Below are 27,883 nucleotides of genomic sequence, written 5' to 3' on the forward strand. Positions count from 1 at the left end.
AGGTGCTGATAGAGCTAAGGAAAATTAAAAGCATTTAAATAAACCAGTGAGTATCAGTATTAGTGACAGCGGTGTTAAGAGTGCCTCTGGTATTTCAGTAATGGTGTTTTAGTATGTTGTATGCTGTTGCCTTTTGTGACTCTGTGTACAGTAGCATGGATTGCTATATCATCTGCTGTATACTTTGATCTTTGTTGCTGTGGATTGTCCTTGATTTCTGTTGTCTTTTTTTTTCCAGTCCTGACGATATTGGCACCTGCTGGTATATACTTCTTTCTGGTTCCGTGTTCATTAAGGAGTCCATGTTTCTTCCGAGGAGCAGGTATGGTGTAGACACAATGCCTTGATGCGCACAATGCAGAAAGCAGAACTGGTTTATTTTGCTACTGATATAGTCCACTGATACAAAGCAAGGCAGTACTTTGGTCTTGTTGCACATATGATTTTTTTAAAATGCCCGTTCTATGTCATAAATACTGTTCTAATTTCCTTAGCGAGGGATGAGTGAAAACATAGTGACATGAAAAATTGTTAAATGACTATGCCAGCTGTTTTGGGACATTTTTGATCATAGCACATAACATTAGTTTCACGTCAGCTTTGGTAAAGAAGAACTAACCTACGGGAAACAGTGATAAACATCTAAGATAGCAAGGAATGTTCATTGAGACCACAAGGGACTAGAGTGAAGCCAGGAGCTGTCTTTGACTTCACCACCTCTGAGGACCATATGGCCTCTTGGTTTTGCATCTGTGTGGATTGGCTTTGTGCTTCCTCTCTCCGTGACATTGGCATGTGTATGATGACTGTTGATTTATGACTTCATGTTGCTAAGACTTATGCTGTTTGACTCTTTTCCTTGGACGGTTTAGGGATTTAGGATGTAATCTGATTGGCTCAGCTGGGGCACATCTGTACCTCTGGTCCAATTAATTATGACCAGAAAGGCTCATCTCCTAAACGTGCCCCACCTGTGGTAAGGTGCGCTACTGAGTTTCAGGAGAGATGCCTTTCTTCCTAATTATGAAGTTGTCATTACTAGCCTTTTATTTGGTTTTCAAACAGATACTTTATGTTACTAATATTTAAACTGATTAAAACACAATCTCATCTTTCTGTCACTTAGGTTTTCTGCAAAAATACTGAACTATATTCTGGTTAAGTTACTTTGAAAGGATTAGTGTAATGTTAAAAATTTATTCTAGAGGCTGGAGAGAACGCTTGCTGATCTTTCAGAGAACCCAGGTTTAATTTAACTTCTGGCACCCATGTTGAGTGTTTCACCTACAACTCTAGCTCCAGGGGATTCAGCCCCCTCTCTGGCATTCACGGGCACCTGTCCTCACGTGTGCATACTGTGTCCTGCATGCCAAAGCCCAGACACACAGACAGCAACAACAACCCGGCAACCTTAGTGTGTTTATTATGTACTGTCCCGGAAGGCGGCATTAACTGTTTTTGGAAGGAGGTCTCTGTAGGGGAGCAGCCTCAGGTTTGTAGTCCCCTGGGAGGAGCCAGCCACAGTTGCTAAGTTTTGCACACACTGGTCAATTGTTTATGGACACTTTTGCTTGGATCAGAAGGCTTTGCCAGCTCCCACTAGTCTGAGGCATTGGCTCTTGTCGATAACACATTCATTCAGGACATTATACACTCGTTATACACTCATTTAAAGCTTCTTCTGCTCGCCACACTCACTCACAGGCGGCATGCACAGTCATGTAAATAAATAGTGAGTCTTGAAAATTTTATTTTACAGATGTGAACTATTTTTCCCCATAAAATTCAGACCCGGCAAACCTTGGAGAGAGGTGGTTTTACACTGTATACTAAGGCTGGCCTGGAGGAGGTGACAGGAAGGGGCGGGGCTTGCCTTGGAGGCCAGAGATCTAGTAAAAGAGTGTGAGGTATGCGTGCCTCTTTGGTTTCTGCTTCCCAGGGTCAGACTGGCAAGCTTTATTCTTTTGAGAAAATGATCCAGTCTGGCAGGAAGTCTGTTTGCTCTCTGTTCTTAGTCTTAGTGCCGTCACAGCACAGGTTGTAATAGTAATGTTATGGTAATAAGTGATTCAAACAAACAACCAGAACTTTTGTACTGTACCTGATTCACCATGAACCATTGGAAACACTTTGCTGTGTTGAGCCTTTGGATCTCACTGTTTTCTTTCGCATAGCGGTGCGTAGGCAAGGGTGCTTTGGTTGTGTAGTGATTTATACCAGCCTAGGTGCTTGTGGGTTCTAGGAGTAACTCTACGGGTGCTTCTCCCAGAGGAAAGACAGATAGTTTAGTATCCTGTTTTTCAAACACATATATGGCATTTCATCCCTCCAAGTCCCTGTCTGACTTACATTTCTAAACTTGTACAGGAGAATCCAGGTTGAGCTGTAGGATATTTGTAAAAATTATGTGATTTTTGGTGTAAAAAGAAATTACAAACAAACTTTATACATTTTCAGTGGAAAAGGAATTGGTTCCAAGATGGTCATTCTTTAATGTTCTAATGTTTTCATTCTGAATTTCATTGTGCATGTGTGGAGCTCATGTATACACGGGTGTCCATGTAAGAGCACTCTTTACATATAACTTTCCACACCTGTTTATTATTGATTAAAGAATGTGTGTATGTAAATGAATATTGCTTCATAACATTAAAACATCTTTATAAAGGGTTATCCTTGATATCTTTCAGTGTCTGTAACTTTCCACATTTTAGTTCAGTAATTATGAATGGTAAATTTTAAATTTTTACCACGAGCCCTGCTGTGACGAGTGTGATTTGGAATTCATGCATGCTGAAGGATACTGATAGAGCCTTCAACTATGCAGTCATCTCGGTGAGCTGTCTGCTGCACAAATGAGACGAAGCTCTAGAATACAGGGGGAGCCTGCGATGGCATCTTACCAGCCACCATCAGTCAAGTGACAGCTTGTTCCAGCTCCTGGAAGGAACCCAGTGTTCAAGAAGGCTGCTGCTGTGCAAGCACGAGGACTCGCAGTTCAGACCTGCTCCGTGAGCACATGGGCTCCGAGTATTCTCAAGGATGACAGAAGTTACTCTCTCTCTGGCTGCATGTCAAATGCTTGTGAGTCAGGGTTTTAATGGGATGAAGAGACAGTCTTCAGACTGAGTGACAGGCCAGAGCTATATATAGGCCATTCCTTCATGCTGCACCTGGTGGCATTTGCTCTGCCCGACTTGTTTGTTTCCTTGGGTGATGTTGCCTTAGGAATAGTTCTGAGGTGGTTTTAACAGGAAAGAGTCAGTGTGTTGGAGCCATAATAAAGGTTGCCGCAGAGATTCATGGGTAGTTCTCTCTCTAGAAAGCACTGAGGTTCAGTGTGGAGGAGACGCTGATAGCTGCCCGGTTTTTATGAACTTAATTTTCAGTCAGTTCTACTCCTCTTTTAAAGTCGTATCCTTTATAGTGCAGAGCAGTCGTTATACAGACATGCCCTTTCCGTTTGTGCTGTGCTCAACGTAGAGGTTGTAAGCTCGAAGGAATGAGCCCTTTAACCCTTGAGCCATTGACCTTAGCACATGGTCGGTGCCAAAAGGAGAAGTGAAGGCTAGGAATCAGACTTCCAGTGTATAGGGCTTAGCATCTGATTTGCTAAATCAATCTGTGTAGATGCCCTAAGTCTGTTGTAGTGGGCGCTGTGTTATCAGTGAAGATCGCGGGTCTCTCTTGTGCTTCTGGGTTACTCCATCTTACTTTTGACCACGTTTGATGCAGCTCAGAATCTTAATCATGTCTCCATGTTTGTTTTTTGTTTTTTTTTAAACTTGAATAAAAACTTGCATTGTGTGCTGCAGAGCCATCTCATAACCATCTATTCCGAGTGAACAGGGAAGCCTGTTGTGTAACGTAGTGCATGTTTGGGAACATGAGGGGATTGTATATGAAACATGGAAAACGCTGCCTTGTGTTGTGGACCAGGTGAGCAGTACAGTGGAAACCAGTGGAGAAACTTAGGAGACAGAGCCCTTACAGGGTATGTCAACGCCTGTGGCCTAATCAAGGGCAGCTCTTGTTGGAGGTGACTTTAGAGTTGATTTGTAGTTGTTGACAAGTGTTTGCAAAGGAAAGCTGGACTCAGCAAAGCGCACGAGTGATAGCACACAAGGGGCAATGAGGGAGGGCCATCCGAGCATTGCCAGTAGCTTCAGGGAAAGCAAAAGAATGGAGTTTCTCTGTGTGAAGGAGGAGACCAACGTGTGTGTGAAGAAGTGGCAGAAACTTTGCTAGTGGTGGCACTTACTGAGAGGTCTAGTTCACAAGCCTCAGAACTTTGTCGGAAAGTCCATGAAGTTTGTCTCAGGCAGCATTAGCAGGAGATTGAAAGGAGTGTGCAGTGTTTATTTGTACTGTGTTGATTGTGTCCATTTATAATTAGTGCTTTTCTTCACTGATCTCAAACATCTACAATCTTTAAAAATTAAAATTGTGGTGTAGTCCTCTTAATAATCACATTTCGTATCGGAGCCGACAGCTGTAATGAGGGTAAGTGGAATAACGACATTTAACAGTCCTGAGAGGCTGCAAACACTGTTCTCACTCTATTTCATACGCCAGACAGTGCACTGCTTGAGCTGACAGTCGCCAGCACACTACGCCATAGCTACACGATAGTCAATGGCTTGCTCTGAAAACTTGCTAATGTTGGAGAAAGAGGGGGAAACAGTGGATGCTTCATCCTGTGGTTATGTGATGGAGATTGAAGACACATTTAAATGTTTCATAGTTTAAAGAGTTATATAGGTTTGGCTGCATTTTTAAAAAAGTTACACATTTTTAAAAAATCATGTGATCTCTTATTACTTACCCTATTAATCTTATAAAGTAATTAATATGGCATTTAAAAATTAACTCACTAGCATACTATGTTGCAGAGGAGTGGCTTTATTGGATAGTAAATGTGTCCAAAAGGTATATAGGTATAAGAGAAGTGGGGACTAGGGTTTGGAAATATGCGTGTGTGTGTGTGTTTGGGTGAGGTTTACCCCCAGGAACTGGTAAAAATTACAATAGTACAAGAATAAAGCATGGAAAGGTAAGACTGATTCTTCAGAGAATTGAGGCACGCAGTAACAACCCCAGACCATCTGAACGCTGTTCTCACTGAGAAGTATCATTGACCCAGAGATTAAGTGAAACAACACTCCAGGAGGCATGGTCGTGCTTGCCTTTAATTCCAGCACTTGGGAGGCACAGGTAGGAGGATCTTTGTGAGTTCGAGGTCAGCTTAGTCTACATACTGAGTTCTAAGATAACCAGAGCTACATAGGGAGACCCTATGACAACATCAACAGTGCCAGTGACAACAGCAGCAAGCGAAGTTACATGTTGACCTGCTTACTAGGCCTTTTCTTTTGGTGGAGTGTGGTTGTGTGTGTGCACGCCCACATGCATGGAAGCCAGAGGGTGATTGTCGCTGACAGCTGGCTCGTATGCTTCAGGCCTCTTGCTTCCCTCACCCCAGCGCTGGTTACAGAATCTGCTGCAACTGGCTTCCTATGTGAATAATGCGGTGCCAGTCCCCATGCTGACATGGCAAACGCTTCACCAACTGAGCCGTCGTCGCCCCAGCTCTAACACTTAAATCCTTGTGTGGAATGGCAGCCTCTGCTGTTGGCTGCACTAGGCAGGCTGTACAGAGTTGCTGATTTCAGGCGCGTGTCGCACAGTTCATTGTCACATAGCTTTGCTGGAGCAAGTGATTCCAGCTTGTAGTTCTACAGTTAGTGACAGCAGTCAGCTAGGCACGGGGTCAGAGGACTCTCTTTTTAAATTTAAATTGCTCATTTGATCTGTATCTACATTCATAAAAACATGTGTAAAACTGAGTGTGGTAGAAATTAAAGTACACATATATGTACATAAAAACCATTTCTTTGTGTGAGTTTGTACGCTGGTCTGCCCCCTGGGTCAGAGCTGTTATCTTATTCCTAACCCAGTGAGTGTTTAACTAACCAGACTGTATTGCATTAGACTTCATGGGTGAAATAGTATTTTTAGCACATATTTATCAAGAATGAGCACTGCATGTATTGTTCTCAAAAACAACAACAACAACAAACAAACAGAAAAAAACAACAAATACCCAAATCAACTAACCAACTCAACAAACAAGCACCCCTCCACCCCCATGGTCAGAGTCCTAATCACTCCATAGTGATTATAGAATAGTGTTTCAGAGCTTCATATCTCTGAACCAGAAGTCTCCACAGGATGCCGCAGCCCCGCTCCTGGTGATATTCTGACCTCTTCGCCACTCCTCACTCCTCACACCTGCTCTCTGCTGAGTGAGCATGTCCTCTTGGGACAGCTTCAGGTGAGGGGGAGAACTGCACAAGGTCCTGTTGTCATCAGAGCCAGTAATTAAAAAAAAAAGAAACGCTTCTGGAAAGAAAAGGTTAGTTCAGTGTTGTAGGGAGATTCGGTAACGCGGGAGCAGAGACGGGGCTTTTGGCTTGGCTTAAGGATGGCAAGAGGCAACCTGGAGAAGGACCAGGGGACTGTTCCTGCTCGTGAACTGAACCAGCGAAAGAGAAAACACCATCCTTAAAAAGAGAAAATGTCTTCATCAAAAGATGCTATTGGGGTGGCTGGAAAGATGGCTCAGAGCTTAGGGGTTTGTTTCCCAGCATCCGTACAGTGGCTCATAGATGTCTATAGCTCCAGTTCTGGGGGTTCTGACTCCCTTCTCTGGGGTCTGTGTGGACCACAGACATGGAGGGAAAACTCCCCCTCCCTTCCATGCAGAATACACTGAAAAAGAACTGTCCCTGTGAAGAGGAGTAGGAAACCCGTCCGCTGTTGGAAACAATCCAGAAGAAGGGCACACGGAAGGGATGCACAAGAGAGAATATTGAGCTGGGAAAACGTGTGATTGTGTGCATGTGTCCATTCAGGCACGTGTATATGCTTTTCAAAGTGTTTCCCCTTGGTTTTTAGGCTTAAAGTGAAAGTTTATAGTTTGGGAGTTCACTATTTGGAAGTCCTGAAAAGGGGTGGTGCCAAAAATATAGCAGTCACTTAAAAATGAAGTTTGTTGAATCCTATAGATTGAGAATTGTCCATTCTGTCCCCTCTCTACAAGTTAAACATATTTGTAGCACTATTATGGTAACATTCCCTTGGGGATGGGGCACATTTCATTGACCCACGGCTTTATTTAATGCCAGGGTTACGTGGAGAAGTTGCAGCAAGATGGCAGGCTATTAAGAGGGCTGGTGAGAGAGCTCCGCTCCTGGAGTTGCTTAAGCCCTCCAGCCAGGATTCAAACCTCACTAATACACATAGTAATAATAAATACAAGTTTGAAACAAAACTGAGTGAAGTAGCAAAATGGAAGAGAGGGCCCAGGGGAGCTCACAGGAAGGTTTGTGTTTGCTGTGTGCTGAATGTCCTGCCAAGCGCCAGTTAGCTTATTACAGTTAGTTTGGTGCATAGACAGGGATGGCGGCTAGGTTTTCTCTTGGTGAGAACCTTGGGGCACAGACCCAGGGCGGTTCTGCAGCAGCATCGTTCAGGCTGTTTGTCTTCCCTGGTCACTCTTAGCTATGGCTTCCAAGGGTGCTGCAAAGCTTTGGGTTCATGTCTTTAACTTAAATCTCAAGAAGAAAGTAAGAAATTCAACTTTCCCAAGATGGATCCTGAAGTCAGATGCCTTAAACAAAGTGCAGGCCCCCCAGGACGGCGGGCTATGTAGTTGGGTAGTTTTCAGTGAGGCATGACTAATCGGGTATGCGAACTTGTCTCCCGTGTACCTGTTAGAGTTTCTCCGTGTCTGGGCGTTGTCTCCTCTGCGCGATAGGTCAAGCTTGCACTCAGCCCATGCTCACGTTCTCATCAGTTTGGCACACTGTCATGGGTCTTGCGTCATATGTGATTTCTATGTGTCTTGCCTAAAGTTGATGAACTCCTGATATTCCCACCGCAGGGACATGGTAAAGGTATATATTAACGGTTTCAAGGAAACGCTGGGAGGGTTCCATAAGGCAAAGAAAACAATGAGCAAATGTGAATGTGGTTCGAGAACAGTTGATTTAATTGCAGATGTGGTGTTCAAACTTAAAATTCATTTCAACATTAAAGATAGCAGGTGAAATACTAAGATGAGACACTAGTACCTATGGTAAAACAACCCCTTTGGGTTTAGTGTAATTTTTTTTTTTTTGACTTTAGTATTAAGAAGAGTCCTGAAGCATTCAGAAACATTCCACATTATTTGGATTGTTCTTTCTCCTCTTAAGTTGTATTCTGAGGTGATATCTGAGGTGCAGAGCAAAGCTGTTCTCTAGGGAGGGAGCTCAGTTGCTGTCTCAGGCTGGGAATTGGGTTGCTATGACTACAGCACACAGATGTGCTATACATATAAATACAGGCTTTTGTGGTACTCGGGATCCTGACATTGGTAGTGTCAAGTAAGTGGCCTTAAAGAACAGGGTTCTTAGGTTTGTGTGTGGGTGGTTGATCTGTACCAATTGTTATCACGTGCTTGAGGGTCAGAGAATTGTCCTCTCCATCCTAGGTGTAAATGCACGGTGGTTCATTTTGTTACAGTTGTATTTCTCTTACAGGAAAGTACTATTGTACTTACGAAGATCATAAGGTCTAACATGTATCAGTGAAACACAGTATTGATTTTCCCTCTTAAATGTTTGACTTGTGTGTCTGCCACTACATGCAGAGGGATTCACAGCTCTACGATGTGTGAGTTACCTTCAGAGGGGTGTCAGGTACTTTGTGACCTGACAGAGTTCAACGTGTGTCTTAGATAGATATGTAGAAACTAATTTTGTTTTTAAGGAAACAAATACTTTGCATCGGCCATCCTAATAGGACGTAAAATGAGTTAAGGATTTTGCTAAATTCCATGAAGTTGGAATATCTTTGCTAAAATAAAATTTTCCAGTTAGTCATTGTTCTAGGACAATGTATTTCATTTTTTTATGAATTGAAATATGTGTGTGTGTGTGTGTGTGTGTGTTTGTATAGAGTTACACTCGACTGTTAAAAGTAACTATAATATCCCCCACTCAATTTTCTAACGTACCATAAATTGTTTGAAAGCACTACTTGGAATAAGTGAAATGAAGCCATAGCTTAGATATATAAGTTCATGTAGATTCTTAATGATTATCAATTAAAATTGTACACACAGGATTAGTACTATTTCCTTAGCTGTTTCATTTTACTAACATATTTATGACATTATAGGATTTATCTTTTCTGCAATTAAATGTAAAATAGCAGAAATGGTATTTGGTGTTCATAAAACCTTTTTTTAAAATGATACTTGTGTATAGGGGTTCTCTGGAGGAACAGAACTGATAGAATATATCTATCTACATATGTATCTATGAGCTGTATTAGAGTGGCTTATAGGCTGTGGTCCAGCTAGTCCAGTCATGGCTGTTTAACAGTGGAAAGTCCAAGAATCAAGTAGTCTTTAGTCTGTGAGGCTAGACGTCCCAGCTTTTGTTCAATGTGTGCTGGAATCCTGAAGAAGTAGGGTTGTACCAGTGACGGAAGGGACTTGCCAGCAAGAGTGAAGAAGGCCCGCAGGCAGAGAAAGCTTCCTTCTTCGTTTATATAGTCTTTTATATAGGCTGCCTCCAGAAGGTCTTCCCCTCAAGATCTGGGCTTAACAGTGAGCCTTCCCACTTCAAATGATTTAAATAGATGTGCCAAGCCAGTTGGATTTTAATTAATTCCAGGTGTAGTCAATTTGACAACAAGAATAGCCCGCACAGCTTTTATCTTAACTTTTTGAGTTAAATATTTTGGGATAAATTTTATCTTTCAACTTACTTATGTTTTTGTGGCTATAAATGCTGTTTATTAATGTATAATTTCACAAAGATAACATTTATTTTGTTACACATTCATTTATTTGTGCATTTTGTGATAGGGTTTCACTATATACCTCTGGCTAGTACGTAACTTGGTATGTCGACTGGGCTGGCCTGGAATTCACAGAGTTCCTCCTGCCTCTGTTTCTGCCTCCAGAGTGCTGGAAAGAAAGACCAGTGCCACTGCACTTAGCCCAGCACTGGTGTACTTTTAAAAACATTTTAGCTAATTTTAAAATTAGAGCAATGATCAAACTCTGTAAGAACACTTTCCTTTGTTTTATTGTACAGTTTATGGCCCATAAAGATGAACTTATTGTAAAGATAAAATATTAAAATTAATACAAGATTAAGGTTATCCCATTTCACTACTGTAAGTTAACTATGTCAGAGGTGAGTGTGAAAAGATGCAGATAAAAGTTGTGTGTGTGTTCTCTTGCACAGTGGTATATATCATCTGAAGAAACACTCCAGATCCTCATTTCCGTTTTCTATACTCTTGGTCATTTGATTGTGAATTTAACTTATCTAAATTTCAGAGTCTCCACCTTAAGAGTTATTGTGAAGTACGTATTTCAGGCTTCGTAGCCAGTCCTTAGCTCATGGAGATTACTGTGTGTGTAAAAGCATCCTTCCTGGTGGCTATAGCAGAGTTTTCATTGACTGCCTGTCAATGTGAGGTAACCATAGTCTGGAAACACTGTAGAGAAGAAGAGCTAGCTGCTTAGCACTCAGAACCAGTAAGCATGAGTGTTAGCTTTTGAAGACTGCTTGAGGGCCATTAGGTCACTGGAATGAGAGGGTATCAGGGAGGCTGCGTATGGTTGGTGCTGTACAGCACCCTACACAGGGTGTGCTGTGTTGATGGCTCCACTGGCATATCTGTCAGGGTTGAGGTTGATTGGCCATGTGGCAGAGTAACCTAGGATACCAAGTAATGGCATTGGACAGCGATTCAGAATTACAGACAGGGCAGGAGTTAAGTGATGGTTCTGACATGAGTAACTTGGTTGTCTGTAGTGGAATTGTGCCTTTGACAGCTCTAAGGAGACATCAAGGAGAGGTGGGTAAAATGAACACAGGTTACTTTAGGTATATTGAGTCCTAGGCATTGACAAATGTGAGAACCGAGGGCATGAATAGAGCAACATGGTAGCTGGTTCACCTTGAGGTAGGTAGAGGGAGGGTTAGGTAAACAGAGACAACAAATGGAGAAAGAGGGACGGATAGAGTTATGACTGAAGGGAACAGGACAGACTAGGACAGCTTTGAAATCATGCCTTTCTATCCATATAACTCCTCTAAGTGCAGAATCACCTTCCTGCCCACCTTAGCAGGCTAGATAGCATATTCCCAGGGCCAACAAATGCCAAGCTTGTTGGAGCTCATTGAATCTTGTAAATGAGGTAGCACAGAGCTCCCTCAAAATATCAATGTATGAATAATAGTTTGGACTGCTCCTGCTTTTTCTCTCCTGTGAATGTTAATGACTATGTGTCTGTATGGACAGCATGCTTTTATTATTTCTTAGGTACGGTGTAGTGTTTATTGACCTATTGGGAACCACCACACTGTTCTTCCCTGGGGCTGTGGGTGCTTGCACCCGTAATGGCCGTTCAGACGTCTGGTTGCTTCACGTTGTCTCCAGTCCTGCACTGTCAGACTTGTGATACCAACCATTCGAATAATAGCTGTATGATTTGCTTGTTTGTTTGTTTTTGTGGTGGTGGTTTTGCTCTTTGTTCCAGGATCTTTCGCATACCAAAGAAGAGATCCACTGGTGAGTGGTGATGACATCAGTCTGAGATTTCTTTCCATATGTTATTGGCCACTCCTGTTCCTTCCTTGATGAAATTAGTTCAGATCTTCTGCTTTAAAAAAAAGATTAGATTACTTGTGTTGACTTGTGAACATTTTGTGTATTCTGGATACAATTCTTTTGTTAAATATATTTTAGAAAAAAAAAGTTTTCTCAATCATTGGCCTGCTTTTTTTTTTTTTTTTTTTTTTTTAGCTGGGGACCGAACCCAGGGCCTTGTGCTTGCAAGGCAAGCGCTCTACCCCAACCCCTGCACTTTTCTTAAATAAGAGCCAAGGCTTTAAAAATACAGTATTTGGGCTGGGGAGATGGCTCAGCGGTTAAGAGCACTAACTGCTCTTCCAGAGGTCCTGAGTTCAATTCCCAGCAACCATATGGTGGCTCACAGCCATCGGTAATGGGATCCGATGCCCTCTTCTGGTGTGTCTGAGGGCAGCTACAGTATACTCACATATATAAAATAAATAAATCTTTAAAAAAAAATACAATATTTACTCTGTGTTCTCGTGTATGTGCATGTGTAGGGGGGGTGGCGTGAATGAAGAAAGGCTCGGGTAAGTTAACATTCACCGTGTGAGAATCAGCTCTTAACTTCTACCACCTGGACCCAGGAATGACTCTCAGCTTCTCAGGCTTGGTGTAAACACCTTTACTTCTGCCCGTATCGCTGGCCCTAAACTGTAGGTTTTAATTTTAATTGAAATTTAATAAAAAATATATCATTTGTATTTTTTAGTTTGGGTACCTTGTTTACGACATCTTAAATGATGTCACACAAAGTTTTCTTAGGCTTTTTTTCCCCTAGAAATGTAATATTATCAAATTTTCAATTAATGTCTTTGAGTTAATTTTTCTGAGTGGTTTGAAGCCTTTTATTTTTGCACATGGAAGTCAATAATTTTAGGACGATTCCTAAAAGAGTATTTGCAGTCCTTTCAGGTATATATGCATGTGCAGGTGTGCGTGCCGTTTGGAGTGCATGTGAACATTAGAGGACAACTTCATGAAGTTTGTGTGGGTTCTGAGTGTAGAACTCAAGTCACCCTCTTGCCTGCACCAAAAGAATTTCTTAATTTATTGAATTACCTTCACATGCTTTTAAAACCCCACTGAATTGCTAAACCTTTATATAAAATATTTAACTAAAAAACAAAGAAACATCCCTCTGTATGTCTGTCTGTTTTTGTGTAACCTAATGGTACATTTGTTATAAATACCAATTTTTTTCCTTGTCAGAATATTTTGTAGCTCTGTCTTCCCGTATAGATTTAAGATCAGCTTCTTGGTATTGAGAATACTGGTTAGGATCTGACTGGACTGCCTGGACTGAAGTCAAACACCAGCTTTGTCCATGAGTATAGAGTGTCTTTTTATTTCAGAATTTTTTCTTTCAAATATAGGTCACGCATATGTTATATTAGTCTTAATCCTAAAGCTTTTCAAAGTAAATCACAAGATTTTACCACTTCCGTTCATAAGAGAAATTCTGAAATAGATTAAACAATGCCAACAGTGTTGCTTTTGGTAGAAAGGGGAGGGGCAGTAAATTTACTCATACCACAAGTGTGATTCATGAGAGCAACCCTCATTTCCCTCAGCTGAGTTAAGCAAACTGGCATTTTTATTACTTGCTAACTTGGTAGTAAACTATACGTACGTGTGAATGTTCTTTTCTTTGTTTCAGACAGGTTTTGTTAGGTCCTGTCTTACCCTAGCATTTTACCTCAGGAAATGTGCTGCGTTTGATAGGTGCCATGATTTGATGCTGATCATGTAAACGTGCTTCAAGACTGAGATCTAAGGTTTTTATCAATCTTACTCCTTCACCAACTCATTCCGTAGTTCTTAATGTAGTTGTTGTTGCTTCTGTGAATGCTGTAAAAATTAGGTTGTTTGTGGATACATGTTGGAGCTGACTGACTTCTCTGTCTGACTGGCTTTGCACAGTGAAAGGGTGAAGATCAGCGAGCCATCTGGTCACGGCACGTGTCTCTGTGCTGAGGGGAGAGTCTGCCCTGGACCATAACTTTTAAAGAACCAGTCGGCTGACATCTGTGCCGAAGCACAGTGGTCAGCAGAGACCTGTTTGTTCTCCTGTGTAGACTGATAGCAGCAGATCGATTTAGCTGAGCTGTCTGTAGCGGGTCGGTCACGAGGACATAGGCACTCCCAAAGCGCAGCCCTCATACCACTGTCCCAGGCTGGTTTGGGTTGTGGCAAGAGAAAAATTTGCTCTGTGTAGCCTGGTACATCTGAGGTAAGAACAACTTTATCGCTGGAAGGGGGAAAGCAAGAGACATTCAGCCTCCTCCTGCCTCGCCCATCTGTGACGTAAGCCAGCCTTTACCGCACTAATCCCTCAGGCCGGTACACAGTTCAACTCTTTTTTTGGTGGAGAGCAACCAGCTCTTAGCACTGCTTCCGTACATGTTAATAACAAAAACTGCAGCTGTAGCTCATGTGAACATTTGACCTTGAAGCCCCACAGGAGAACAGGCATTGCTGATTTCTACTTGTCCTTGAGTTACAAGAGTAGATAATGAATTGATAGAAATTGATAAAGAGTATCTGTCAGGCAGCTGCTGAGGTCATGAGACTGGTATGCGGAAAGAGTGCCCATACACCATGCGTAATACATAATGCAGCCCAGAGAGGTGGGCGGGTCATGGAAGCAGGAAGCGAGCCTCAGAAGGAATGTTGGCTGTGCTAGAGTCACAAGCCAGGAGCGCATGGGCTCCCCAGCAGCTAACAGGGAAATGGCAGCGCTTGCTGCTGCTGCACATCCGTAGCCGTAGCTGGTGGCAGCACTGTTGCTGTACTGGGGCTTCAAAGACATTGAAGACAGTGCAGGTTGGATTTTTAGAAATTAAGATGTTCATGCTACAGATATGAAATGCTTAATACTTCTTAAGTAGATAAGACTACTGAGAGACTGAGGGACTGGGGGAGCAGGGGGAGCACAGTGAAGAGCCCTTCCTTGTTACTTTTGTATGTGCTACATTTGTAAGTAAAGGCTCGGTGCTGGGCTCCCTGTGCAGAGGAGCAGAGCCCGCCATTGTGTGCTTGCTGGTGGTGGAGCATTTCTAAACTAGCTGTGGGAGGTGTCGAGAGACAGCGAGACGTGTGTGTAGGCTCCAGACACTTAGTCCACTCTCTTGACACAGTGTAGTTCACACACAAACACACACACACGCACACATACACACAGACACATACAGACACACAGAACACAGACACAGACACGTAGACACACACAGACACAAACACACACACACAGACAAACACACAAACACACAGACATACACACACACACTTTGTCATTTATATGATGTATGATTTTATTTTTAAATGCCTGCTAATTTTTGAGTGAAGGTAAAACATTAAAAAAAGACTGTATTTTTATGTTGACTTTTTCAATGTACTTCCCTGAGTTTTCTCTTGACTGAGAATGGAATTCATGGCTTCAGCAGTTGCTCTGGGCCTTACCATCTGCTAGCATGCTCTGTGTAGACATCTTTCTATGAGATGTAACTCTTTGGAGTCATCAATTCATAAATTGATTTGGTTTAGGAGCATCAGTTATTTATGTTTTAGTTAGTTGCTTAGTTTATAAGGAGATTAAAATTCAGTAACTACCACTTTCAGTAACTATAGCTTCACTAGAAATGGAGATAAAAAGCAGACTGTCTTATAGTTTGGCATTTTAAATCATTTGGTACCTTTGGATTGCCTGTCAGTCTCCCAGTTTCACTGCTGGGCTCTGATCTTCTGGTCATCTACCCTGACATGAGTAAGTTTACATTCCGATGTAGAGAACTTGCATTCCGCCAAGCAGTTCTGACGCACACAAGAATGTGGAGGCCCATAGGCAGGGCACGCTTAGGGACACTGATAGAGGGGCTTCTGTGCCCAGCTGCCGCCTTTCCAGGACACTCACACTAATAAAACATGCTCTTGAGTCAAGTTGGGAGAAAACGTGCTGACAGAAACCTAGGCTTGACTGGCATCACAGCTTCTGCTGCTGATTAGTTACCCGTGGGAGTGTACACAAACTAGGTAAGTTGCTTTTCTCAAACGTGTGCTTTCTGGTTGTGAACTTGAGGGACTCTGTCTAGCAGGCTGTTACAGACCACGGGCTATAACAGTGCATTTTGGCTAATATAATGTCATGCTATTTGCACCTGTTAAAAACATTTTCCTTAGTTTATTTTGACTTGAAGAACTGAGTTATTTTGTAATTCTTAATTTTTAAATTGTTCTGCATAAAACCTTCAAGTGGGATGAAAACTGTGGACTGCTGTGCTGTGTGCTGTGCTGTGTGCTGTGTGCTGTGTGCTGTGCTGTGCTGTGCTGTGCTGTGGTGTATGCTGTATGGTGTGTGCTGTGTGCTGTGTGCTGTGCTGTGCTGTGGTGTGGTGTGTGCTGTGTGGTGTGTGCTGTGGTGTGTGCTGTATGGTGTGTGCTGTGTGCTGTGTGCTGTGTGCTGTGGTATGTGCTGTATGCTGTGCTGTGGTGTATGCTGTATGGTGTGTGCTGTGTGCTGTGTGCTGTATGGTGTGTGCTGTATGGTGTGTGGTGTGTGGTATGCTGTGTGCTGTGTGCTGTGCTGCTGGTGGTCTTTCAGCTGATGGCTGGCAACATTTTCATAAGGCAGAGAGAGCCAACAGTTGACAAATGTGGACCTGTGTGACTTAACCATCATTTTGTGGCTGTTTAATATTAAAGGTTGTAAGGATGTTCTGGAATTACATTGAAGTGCTAAAATCAAAGTTGTGCAGTGTGTTCATACGGAACAACTGCCTTAGGAACATACACACCATCCTTTCCCCGCCCTGCATCCCTCCTCACCCTCATAGCTGCCTGTCAAGAGCCAATGTCTGGGATGGAAAGGGCCGGCAGGGTTCTGAATGTTAAAGCCAAGACTTAGCTGGAATGTTGGCGAGTGTACCTGCTTGCACACATGTACACATTGATTTTTGTTTTACACACAGGTACACACAAAACCTGACACTATTCTAACAACTGGGATGACTCTTAAAGTGTTTTAATTTAAATGTAAACACAACAACCCTTATCTTTGAAAGTCCAGATTGGCAACAGTTAGCCTATCTGTAGGTTGCGTTCCTGGCAGGGGCTGCTCTGTATGGATTTGACATTCAAATCTTTGGTATTTTCATCTGACCTAAGGCTCTTCCTGCACTCCGTGATTTTGCTGAATTTGAATTGCTCTGTGAATTATAAATGCTGAGCCAGCCTTTCCCACCCTGCTAGCTGGCCAGTGGGCCCGGCCATGGAGAGCGGCCTCTCACTGAGGCCGGTTTTGACGTCATTGGGTCGCAGCTGTTTTCATACTCATCTTCCACTGACTGTAAACTACCTAAGAAATAGTGACTGTATTTTGTGAAATTTTTTGTAAATTCTTATGTTAAAGGACTTATGTGTTGATAATACTGATTTGTGTTACCTGTCTAGTGAACGCATTAAGGGGAGTGGGCAGCAAAATACTTTACATGTAAGAAATAATATGGAAACTCTTAGTATTATCCATGGACAAAAGGAAAAGTGTGGTTATGTTAAGTTAGGAAAACATAGGTATGACTGCTTGCTCGGAACACTCACTGAGTGTCTTGTATGTGTGCCTTCCCCGTGTCTTCCCACCTTCATTCAAGGCTGCTGTCACGTCAGCATTGTATGACCGATGGGAAGAGGTTGCGGTAGTGCTTCTCAGTGGTGTGGTCCAGCCTCAAACAGCACAACATTTTGGTGTGGGGACTCGGGGGTGGAGGTAGGGCTCTCTAATCCTAGCCAGGGCGTGGCGTGGCAGGCAAGCACTTTGCCATCTAGTTCTTTGCTTTGAGTTCCTGCTTTTTCTTACTCCTGAGTTTTTGTAAAGAAACCTAAAGCCACTAAAAGGAACAGAAGCTAACTGTGGGGCTCGTCCCTCTCTTCTCCCCTCAGTCCTTGGTGACCTCTCACTTTCTTCCTCTGTAAAGTTGCCTATTCTAGCTAATTCCTCTAAGTGGAGTTTCTGTGACTGGCCTGTTGCCCTCCCTGTGATATTTTCAAGGTTCATCCATTTCGTATCGTGTGTCAGTTCTTCAGTCCTTTTTATGTCTGAACAGTCGTCCATTGTGAGCTGCATATGGTGTCACGCAATTGTACGCCCAGCACTTGGGGAGGCTGGAGGCAGGAGAAGTGTGAATTTGAAAGCCTGGGTTATGGAGCCAGACTATTCTCACACACTCTGAAACCTATGTCATGTGTACACAATACCGATTGTCTGGTTAATAGAGTTGTTTTCACAAGTGGCCATTGTGAATTATATTGCTTTGAGCTCTACTGTACAGATAATGGAGTCCTGGCATTTCCCTAGCACTAGGGCTATGGACATCACTGTAATAGCCTCATGATTTTATAAGGTAGTCTCTAGGGATGCTAACCCAGGTCCTCCTGCTTCCAGCTGGGACGTAACCAACTGAGCCGTCTCCCCAGTTCAGTTGGCTGTTTGATGAAAAGACAAATGCCTTGCTTAGATTTATTCTGAGGGTGCAGCCTCTCTCCTTCAGCATATTTGAGAAGTTAATGTGTTGGAGAACTGTTTTCCCTACTGACAACTTTGTGATGTCTACAGGATGTGAGTCTCGTGGCAGCAGTTTATCAGCTCCCCTGGATCTCCCGTGTCACAGACTCTCCTGGGAATATGTTATAGAGTGTGAGCTTTGCATGCTAATACAACTCACAGTCATGGAGTTCTAGAAGGCACGCCCTAGTTGGTAACAGGATTTGCAGTGTAGAGTAGTGTGAGGAATTGGCATAGAAACTGTGCACACTGGCAATGCTACGTACTTTGCTAGTGTTGAGCTGGGGATTTACCTTTTCTTGCTGAAGTTTGTGAACAGCCCTGTGGCAGCAGGATTTGATTTCTTTTATCAAGTATTGTAGGACCATTGTGTGCATCAGATACGTATGAGTTCTTTACTGTGCCATTCCACATTTCCAAACGAAGCAGTCGTGTTTATAAAATTGTCTAGGTCTGAAACGGAATGAAACATGACCCAACTGGGAGCCTCCCAACCGGTTGTGCTTCAGCTTGCTTATTTATTTTGAGGTGTTGGCAGTGGAACCTGGGAGGTGCTCTTGCTAATTACACACACCACGCTGAGCCACACAGCACCCCGTGTGTTCATTTTTAGATTTCCATGTTATGTTACTTAGTAGCAAACCTTAAATACACAATATACATTTTTTACCTCACCATGTAATAGGATTAAAACGATGATATTGGTAAGCCTGTTATGTATTTTACTAACATGTGAAAGTTATTTTCCAAGTTGTTGAATACCATGACGCTCTGAGGCTGATGACTGGAATCACTTTATTCTTTGAGACTGTGTCTCTCGGTCAGTCCCAGAACTCATAAATTATGGCTAGCCTCACTAGCTTGCTCCTGGGATCCTCTGACCTTCCTTTCACCACAACAGCCATGCAGGTTTGCAGTGGATTCTGGGATCTGAACTCCTATCTTATTGCATGTATGACAAGGGCTTTAGCCATTAAGTCATTTCTCTACCTCACTGGCAGAGTTTTTCTACTTTATAAGACATGCCATAGTATGTACGTTTGAATATGTCTGAATGTATGTCTGAGTGTTTTAGAAAGTATTTTTCAATGATATTATCTATGATTCTGGTTTTGATCTTCATAAAACAAGTTTTGATCCCCGAAGAACATAATTGATGAGTCTACTCTGACCAGTGACCTCACGTAAATGAATAGAATTGACAGATGAAGTGGTCAGAGTGACCTCTTGATTTTCATAGCTTGGTTCCTAGTGTGAAACATTGTATGTCATGATATAAGGGCCCTATAAAAGGAAGGAGACTTTCCATAGAAGTCGCCCAGAATGCCTAATTAACTTGACATTGGGGAAAAGTGTTCAATCAAAATTCGTTGTTAGGAACATGTTTTTTTTTCTCTTTTTTTCTCTAAAAGATGTTTAAAGTGTAATATGTGACTAGGAACTTTCATTGTGTCATAAAGAAGAAAAGATGTTTATCATTTGCATGAAAATGGAGAATCAGAGATCATCATGTTAAGTGAAATAAGTAAGTCTCAGCTACAGACAAATGTCACCTGTTTCTCTCAGTGCAGCCTCTGTATTAAGAGTACAAAATGTGAGAGGAAACAGGTCACAGGGAACTGGGGAAGGACCAAGGATAATAGGAGGATGCACAGGTAAAAGTACATGCATTTGTGCATAGGTATTACAGTGAAACCTTTTCTTACAGTTACTGTGTGTACTAAGCAAACTAAATAAAATATGACTAAAACATATACATGTAATATGGTGAAATATATGCATTCAATCTTCCTTGGAGCTTTAAAAATTGTTTTATTTTAGAGGGAAAGGAAAGGTTTTGGAGTAGTGACTAGGTAGAAACAGGCAGTTTGTGGATGGAAAAGGCAGGCCAGAACTGCTTTGGAATACCTGAGTTCTAGCTTGCAAAGAAAATTAAAAAAAAAAAAAATCAGAAGAACAGTCTTCTCTAGGCTTAAAGTGAGAGTTGACAGAAGGGTGTGGTCCGAGTCCCCATGGTGGAGCTCTCAGGGAGGGAATTCATGCCCACATCCGCATACACATCTGTGCACACCACTTGTCCTAAGTTGGCGTCTTTTTCTTAAAACATTTAGAATAACTTGATCAGGAAAATTACAAAATAGATACACTCCCTGTAGAAGGAATGCTTTGTCTGAGCATGTTAACTTAGAAAAGAGGATTGTGTGTGGCTTATATTTTATAAATATTTTGTAGTTTACAATGGGGCCATTTCTGCCTATATTGAAATATTCTAAAACTTCCTCATTGAGAATGACTTCAAACAGTCCATTACAAAACATGTTCATATTAATTCTTCCTTACTTACATTATTAATTTGAAAACAGTTTTCCAGAAAAAATGATTGAAACTTAGGAGTTTAAAATATTTTGTTATTTCTTTGTATAATAATAGCTAAAGACTTTTTTAATGTATAGTTTTTATAATTGAAAAAAGTTTCCTTAGTTGAAGGTTAGCTAGAACTCCTAATTGATGTTTCTTGATCCCTGAGTCTGTTGTTTTTTTTTTTTTTTTTTTAACCTCTTTCTAGTTTTGGCAAGCGCTCTGCAGGAAGCTTTAGGCGTGGCTGTGAATGCATTGTCTTAGAGCCTTCTGAAATGATCGTGGTAAGAATATCTCTTTGAGAGCTTTTTATTTGCCTGAAGTATTTTTCAGTAAAAAGTTTAAAAAAAAAAAGCTTTTTCACAAACTACTCATAAAGTACTGTATTTTTGTAACAGATTTACTTAATGATTATGAATTTGAGCTCACAATTATAATATTGCAATTATTTACAACACTCGAATGTAGAAGGTAGTTGAAAAGGGACAGTGTTTGGTGTTTGACCTTTATAATTCACTCAGTGGTTATGTCTTTTAACTGAAATTTGGGTGACCCCGGAACTGCAGAAGTTTAGCTCTAAGGGGCATTTGCATTGAGCAAGTTTGGTGTGCACTGAAGGAGCAGTTAACATTAGGCAATCCTGAATTCCTTTAACTGAATCGGCATTAGAGCCCTGCTGACTCCTTTGTCTCATAATTGTGTGATTAAGATACATTAAGATTAGGCATCGTTTGGAAAGGTCAGAAAGATGTTAGCATCATAATTGTCTTAGTAAAGCACTAAAGCAGAACCAAATGTGGGACCACTTTCTTACTGCGTAAGAATAGTTTAGGAGAGGACTGTAGGCATTCTTTTAAGGGAACAAAAGCAAAGGCCAGTGGGTAAAGCACCCAGCCCTGACCGGCCTCCTCCAGGGGGCCTCTGTGTCCTCATCTGTCGTCTTGTTCAGGAAGGAAAAGCTTGTAAAGTGAATGATGGCACTGTAGTGGTAACAGTGGAACTTTCTCCATCACGTTTGGTTAAATATTTGCTAGGCAACTCCAGGTCAAGTTTTTAGAGGAAATTTCAGATTTCCCCCAAGATGCGGCAGCGGAATTTTGTCAGCAGTAAGAACTTCCTCATTGAACCTAGTAAAAATTGGACCAAATCTCATAAAATGAGAAAGCAAGATGGCGATGGTAAAATTTAGGATTATGAAAATTGTGGACAGATGATTGGATGTTCCAACACTTTAAATGGAGATTTTTACTCCTGTTAATGCTGTTTCCATGTTTTTTTCTTTTTTCTTTTTTTTGGATTTGTTTTTGGTGAAGTTCCTGAGGTTTCATACCTTGACAGAATTACAGGAACTGTGAGAGCAGCCTTGGTGTGAGTAGTCCTGAAGACCATCAGTGATGAATAAACTCACTTCACTTGTTCCCTGTTAGCCTGTTCACTAGAATTTTTAGATGTTTAAAAGGAGGAATTGTGTTTTTAAAGCAGTAACTGCTACATAAGCAGAACGAAACTGAAGGCATACCATATAAGCCGGAAGAGGAACCTTGCTTCCCTGGAGCCATCCTGCTGGCCACACTGTCTGATTCATTCAGGATTCCAGGGGGTTTTACAGATTTTCTCAAGTGCATGAGATGTGTGTATGTGTATACTAAAGTTATGACAAGCAGTGGCTGTATTCATAAAGTGTGGTCATATCTTGTGACCTCTTTGGCTCGAGAGTCAGCACAAAGACTACTTAATGTCTCCTCCCCCGAAACTACAGACTTCAAGGGTAACCCAGATTGTCCTAAGTGGAACTGAGAATGCCTCTTCACCCAAGAGGCCAGTTAGCCTCAGAGAGGTGTAGACGTGTTTAACGTTTGTCTAGAGATAGCTGCAAAATGAATGAAAGTAGACTGTTTGTAAGTTTATTTTCCCATCTAGTGTTAATGTGGAATGGTCTGATCAGAGAAGTGAAATATCTCGGGGGTTTTATTGCAGGTGGACTATATGGATGAAAATGAAGAATATTTTCAGCGCCAAGCCTCCCACAGACAGTCTCGAAGAAGATTTAGAAAAATCAACCAGAAAGGTGAAAGACAGACAATTATCGACACAGTGGACCCTTACCCTGTGGGCAAGCCACCTCTACCTAGAGGCTATCACACGGTAAGTTATACAGCACAGTTTTGGTGCTTCTCATAAGTCTTTTGTGATGGGGATGCATAAAAAGGTGGTTAAGATTTGATTATTTTTGCAACATTTATTCATTGACTTTATTATTTACTTTGAGACTGGTCTCCCTGTGTAGCCCTGACTGGCCTGGAACTCACAGAGCCCCATCTGCTCTTGTTTGTTTGTTTACATTCCCTGGAGTTTTGCTGCTGCTTCTGGTGGAAGCACACATCATCTCATTTGAATAGAGTTTAGAAAGTATTGAAACCAGTGAGTGGCTCAGCTGTTGTATTTCTTAAACTCTTCTCTGAGATAGGCCGTGAGATAGGTAGGCAGGTAACTTTCGAGTTGGAATTTTTTTAAGTTTTCTTCCCTTAATTCAAGAGTTTAGTTTTCTGCTGTGCACCTGTCTCAGTGACTGATATCATATCTGGCTTTTATTTAAGAAGTAGATATATGTAAAGCTTTCGTAGTACCTTTGTGGGTTTTTATTCTGTCGTGAGACTATTACCTCAGCTCTGTTCAATGCAGAGAACTCAGAGAAGAATCACTTGAGATGACTCAAAGGATAGGAAGCCCCTCAGCGTCAGTCGATGCTGTGAACCGCGTCTGCAGAACGGGTGCAGACGTCCTTCTAAACGCTGTGGCCCACTCGATTGACAAAGTTCATAGATGTTTGACAAGTAAACTCCTTTACATTTAAAACAGTGAAGCCATGCGCAGTGGGTGCTTTGTGTAAACTTCCATAAAGTCAGTTTAGTGCCTCTGTTTTTCCTTTTTCTTCAAATGAAAGGACCCCGAGTTCTTATGCTAATGGCCTGACATGGAATGGGATTTGTCAGCGCCTGGCATACAGAAGTGGCCACTACAGGAAGTTAGTTTATGACTAGATACATTGAAAACGGTTCACTCAGTGACTATTTTATACTTCCCAGTTTTTCTTTCTGCAGGTGAGTACAAGTGGAAAGTGAACACAGACCAAACCATTTTCTCAGCTTTTAGTAACTTGAGGTTGAACGTCCTTTATGCCCTGTCCACACACTTCTTTCTAGGAGAGCTCTCTGTAGTTACATCTTTAACAGGGCTTTGAACAGCCGCAGTCTGCTCGCTCCATGCACTGCTCGCTCCATGCACTGTTTCAGTTTAACATGGAGAGTTGTTTGCTCGAGTTCTCGGGGAAGAGCTGAGTTTTCTCTGCCACAGAGGCAGCTCTCTTTGCCTGTTGGAGAGACTCTGGTATCAGAGAGAAGAGCAAAGTTTGAAAGAAGCTGGGCATGTGGTACCTGCCTGCTATTTTATTTAGCCTGAGGAACGGGCCAGAGGCAGGCTGCAGGTGGAGGCCCCACCTCTTATACGTAGCCAGTTCCGGGCCAGCCAGGGCTCCATACCAAGACCCTGAGACAGACAGACAGACAGACAGACAGCCAGCAAGACTGAGGGAGGAGGGTGGACATCGTCATTGTCTCGTTCTGTTTTGCTTTACAATTGTTAATTGAAGAAGACAATTGTTTTATGGTTTAGATTTAACATCCCAGAAAGAAGGAAATACATATTAAAGATTATAAATTCTACTACTTTAAAGTTACTATATTTTGACATACTAATATTGTTACGATTTGTTCTGCCTTGAAATTTCTTTCTCAAAAAACTAGTTTCCATCCTAAGAAACTCAGATGAGCATGGAGTTCTTGCTCAGTGTTAAGTGTTGGTTGGATTAACCTGACGAGCATGTGTGGGGCACTCAAGTTGGAGGGTCATAGCATAGCTGTTTCTCCTGCCTGCCTTCTCTTGTCTTTCATGGGATCCTTTCCTACCCTCCGTACATCATTCTCCTTTCTTGCTCTGTTTAGTACATGTTTTTAACAGTACATCATCTGGTCAACAGATACTTTTGGCAACAATTTAATATTAAGATAAAAAATTATCAATATTTGCTGTAAGTGACCAGTGGAAATAAATTTGACTAAATGAATTAAAATGGGCAATAGCATGGTTGTAATTCAAAATATTGAATCCTTTTTGAGATATAAATTGCATCATTCATACACACACACACACACACACATAACATATATATACTTGGCTCAAACAGGTTTTAATGAGGACAACAAAGTTTGTTTTATATGTTTGATAGGCACAGTAAACCAGATTTAGATGGAAACTGTTATTCTTCATTTGCTGTGAGTCATATTGTTCATAACAGAATCTCTGTCTTGGAGAAGAGCCGGCTAGTGTAGTAGGGCTGGGGTGGAAAGCTGGTCTTGGAGTCGAGTTGCCCGAGTGTAGCTGGGATGATCCAGTGCATGGCTAAAGCGCACAGCACAGTAGTACGGCTGATCTGCACTGCCGTTCCGCACTGAGATGAGCATAGTGTTCGTTTTGGCAGATGCAATGTGGAGCATGTCTGACATTTGTTCCTCTTTTCCTTTCCTCCTCTATGGCACTCATTTCATTCTGGCTCAAAGGAATGCACTAAATCTCAGGTATTGTAATCCGTGTGGTGTCTCAACATTAACCTAAGTCTGTGTGTGAGTTTGCAATGTTACTAATGAATTACAGTGCTGATGTTGTCTGCTCGGTCTTGTCCTGCTATGTTTCGCCCTGATGGAGTTTAACTTGTGCGTAATTTGGAAGTGTTGGTTTAGGTAGAGGTAGCACACAGTAGGCTTCATTCGTACTATTCTGCCTACGGGCAGGTCATTACCTGAAGAATACAAGTGCAATTTAACTATTTTTAAGAGTGGTTGAAGCACTGTTTCTTTTAACTCGTTTTGCAAATAAGAAAAAAAAAACAAAACATTGGAATTGCCCTGCCTTTCTTTTGGGAAAGCTCATGGGAAATTCCTTAGAAACTTACATTTTAATTGTTCTATTGATAAAAAGCAAGGTTAGAAATCCCAGAATGAGAGCATTTGGGGAATATACTGGGGAAATTTCATTTACATTAAAAAACAAAACCAGGCTTATTCAAAAGAAGAAATGGGGGCTTCAAATTTCTTACTGTGTTTTCTTATTTGCACCTTGATTTTAACTGGACTTCATGCTTTAGTTTGCCTGCATTTTAATCAAGAGGCCCACAATACTCTAGCTTGTTTCTTAATGTCTGCGACAACTAATCTGTGATTTTCAGAATCGGGCTGCTGAAGTTGTGGTTCATGTTTGGCTTAGTGAATTTCAATATGGAAGAAAAACTGATGCCTCTACCTGGGAGATGGTAGAGTGACAGTAGCATTTGTGGCTGTGTACAGAGGAAGGTCATGAGTAATTACATTTATACTAAGAAAACCTGTCACTAATATTTCTGGGAATCGTGGCAGTCTTACGTGAAATAACAGGCTATTTGTATATGTTTTCAAATGAAATGAGATGGCTCCTTTATGTTCTGTCGGGGATGCTGCAGTGCCATAGCTGCTGTAGTGTCTTGGAAACTGCTGATTTGTACGTGGGGAGGTGTGTGTGCACACGGGTGTGTACAAGTGTTTGCAGCCCAAACCTGGCATTCTCTATCACTGTCTGCCTTGTTCCTTAGAGGTAGGGTTTCTTGATAAACCTGGAGCCTGCTTTATCAGCTGGGCTAGCAGCCAGCAAGCCTTCATGAACCTCCTGTCTCTTCTCTCAACAGTTTTGAGGTGTGCATGGGGCCACACCCTGCTTGATTTTTTTCAAAAAGACTTTTATTTTATCTTTCATGTATGAATGTTTCGCCAATATCTATGTATGTGCACCACTTACTTGCCTGATGCCTAGAAAGTTCATAAAAGGTATCAGATACCCTGTAACTGGAATTAGGGACAGTCGTGAGCTACCACATGGGTATTGGGAACTGATTCTGGGTCCTCCGCAGGAATAGCAAATGCTGCAGGTCCCCTTGCCCTATGCTGCTGTTTGGATGAATGTTGGGGTCTGAGTCTCTTGTTTGTATAATGAGCATTCTAAATGTCAGAGAGTCCATCCAGCCTTGAAACTGCTAATTGTTAAATGATGAGATAAATCTAAAAATTTTTATTCAACTTTTAAGCCTCATGGCTGTATAATTTCCAAATTGTATAGCATTTAAAAAAGTCAGTGCTTTTACTTTTATATGGAAAGTCAGTACTTCTTTACTTTTAAAGATTTATTTATTATATGTAAGTACACTGTAGCTGTTTTCAGACACACCAGAAGAGGGCATCAGATCTTATTACTGATGGTTGTGAGCCACCATGTAGTTGCTGGGAATTGAACTCAGGACCTCTGGAAGAGCAGTCATTGTTCTTAGCACTGAGCCATTTCTCCAGTCCAGAAAATCAGCACTTTAAGAATACATAATTTAATAGTTAAAAAAAAAAGAATCCACAATGTAATTTATCTTTTTATTTGGCATGAAAACTTAAGAACCTAATTTTGATTTAACATTTGCATTCAAAACACACAGTGATGTATGCTTTATGTGCTCCTTTAAAATTAGACATGTTAGCAGTAATTTAAAACAGATTATAATGATTTCCTCAGAATCAGGAAGACCAAGTCCATGCAGAGTGGTTTTGGACATTTTTGTAAGGCAAGCATGTAAGGTTTGCAGGGAGAATAAGTGTTTTAATATGCACTGAGAAGAGAATTCTCATTAACATTCTCTTACATTTTGATGAGTGGAGCCTGAGACTGCTTTCAAGGTGACAAGGAGCAAGGATGTGGCTTAGGCCTTCAGCCTCCCAGTGAGTAGACTGTGGAAGCAAGAGAGCCTGTTCTTGGCAGAGACTGGGGGTCAGTTCCTAAAAAGACTTTATTGGGGCGTAGGCGTACTGGTTTACCTTTCAGAGTTGGGTGGGAAGGAAAGCTTTCTGTGTCTCCCCCTTTCGTTTCTTCAGGGCAGTCCTGAGGTGTTTGTATGGCACAGAGATCCTAGGTCCATGGTAAAGATGGAGAGGAACGGTAGTGGAGCTGAGCTGGAGGAGGATGGTTACCTTCTGTGGTTGGAACTTGGCACGAATCTCTTCTGCTGTGTTTTAGTCCCTCTTACTGTAATGGGAGAAAAGAGCTCATTACTCTTTTCATTGTACAGAGGGAAGTTAGACTGGAGATTAAAGAACACTTCTCCCACCCGTGGATATCCTCCCCAAAGCTTAAGAGACCTTT

The 27,883-nt window shown here is 41.7% G+C and overlaps 1 protein-coding gene across 3 annotated transcripts in view; it reads left to right on the forward strand.

The window, feature by feature from the left end:
- The window catches only part of Rapgef2 (Rap guanine nucleotide exchange factor 2), a 214,608-nt gene that overhangs the window by 81,297 nt on the left and 105,428 nt on the right, over positions 1 to 27,883 (forward strand). For 2 of the 3 annotated variants that reach the window (XM_032898223.1, XM_032898221.1), the window contains exons 4-7: positions 239 to 322; positions 20,826 to 20,901; positions 22,595 to 22,762; positions 25,234 to 25,251. In XM_032898223.1, the coding sequence (XP_032754114.1) occupies positions 239 to 322; positions 20,826 to 20,901; positions 22,595 to 22,762; positions 25,234 to 25,251 (346 nt within the window). The remainder of the gene's footprint in view (positions 1 to 238; positions 323 to 20,825; positions 20,902 to 22,594; positions 22,763 to 25,233; positions 25,252 to 27,883) is intronic. The other variant, XM_032898222.1, reaches the window with a different exon arrangement.

The sequence above is a fragment of the Rattus rattus genome, chromosome 3 (assembly GCF_011064425.1).
Source record: "Rattus rattus isolate New Zealand chromosome 3, Rrattus_CSIRO_v1, whole genome shotgun sequence".
Taxonomy (NCBI): Eukaryota; Metazoa; Chordata; class Mammalia; order Rodentia; family Muridae; genus Rattus; species Rattus rattus.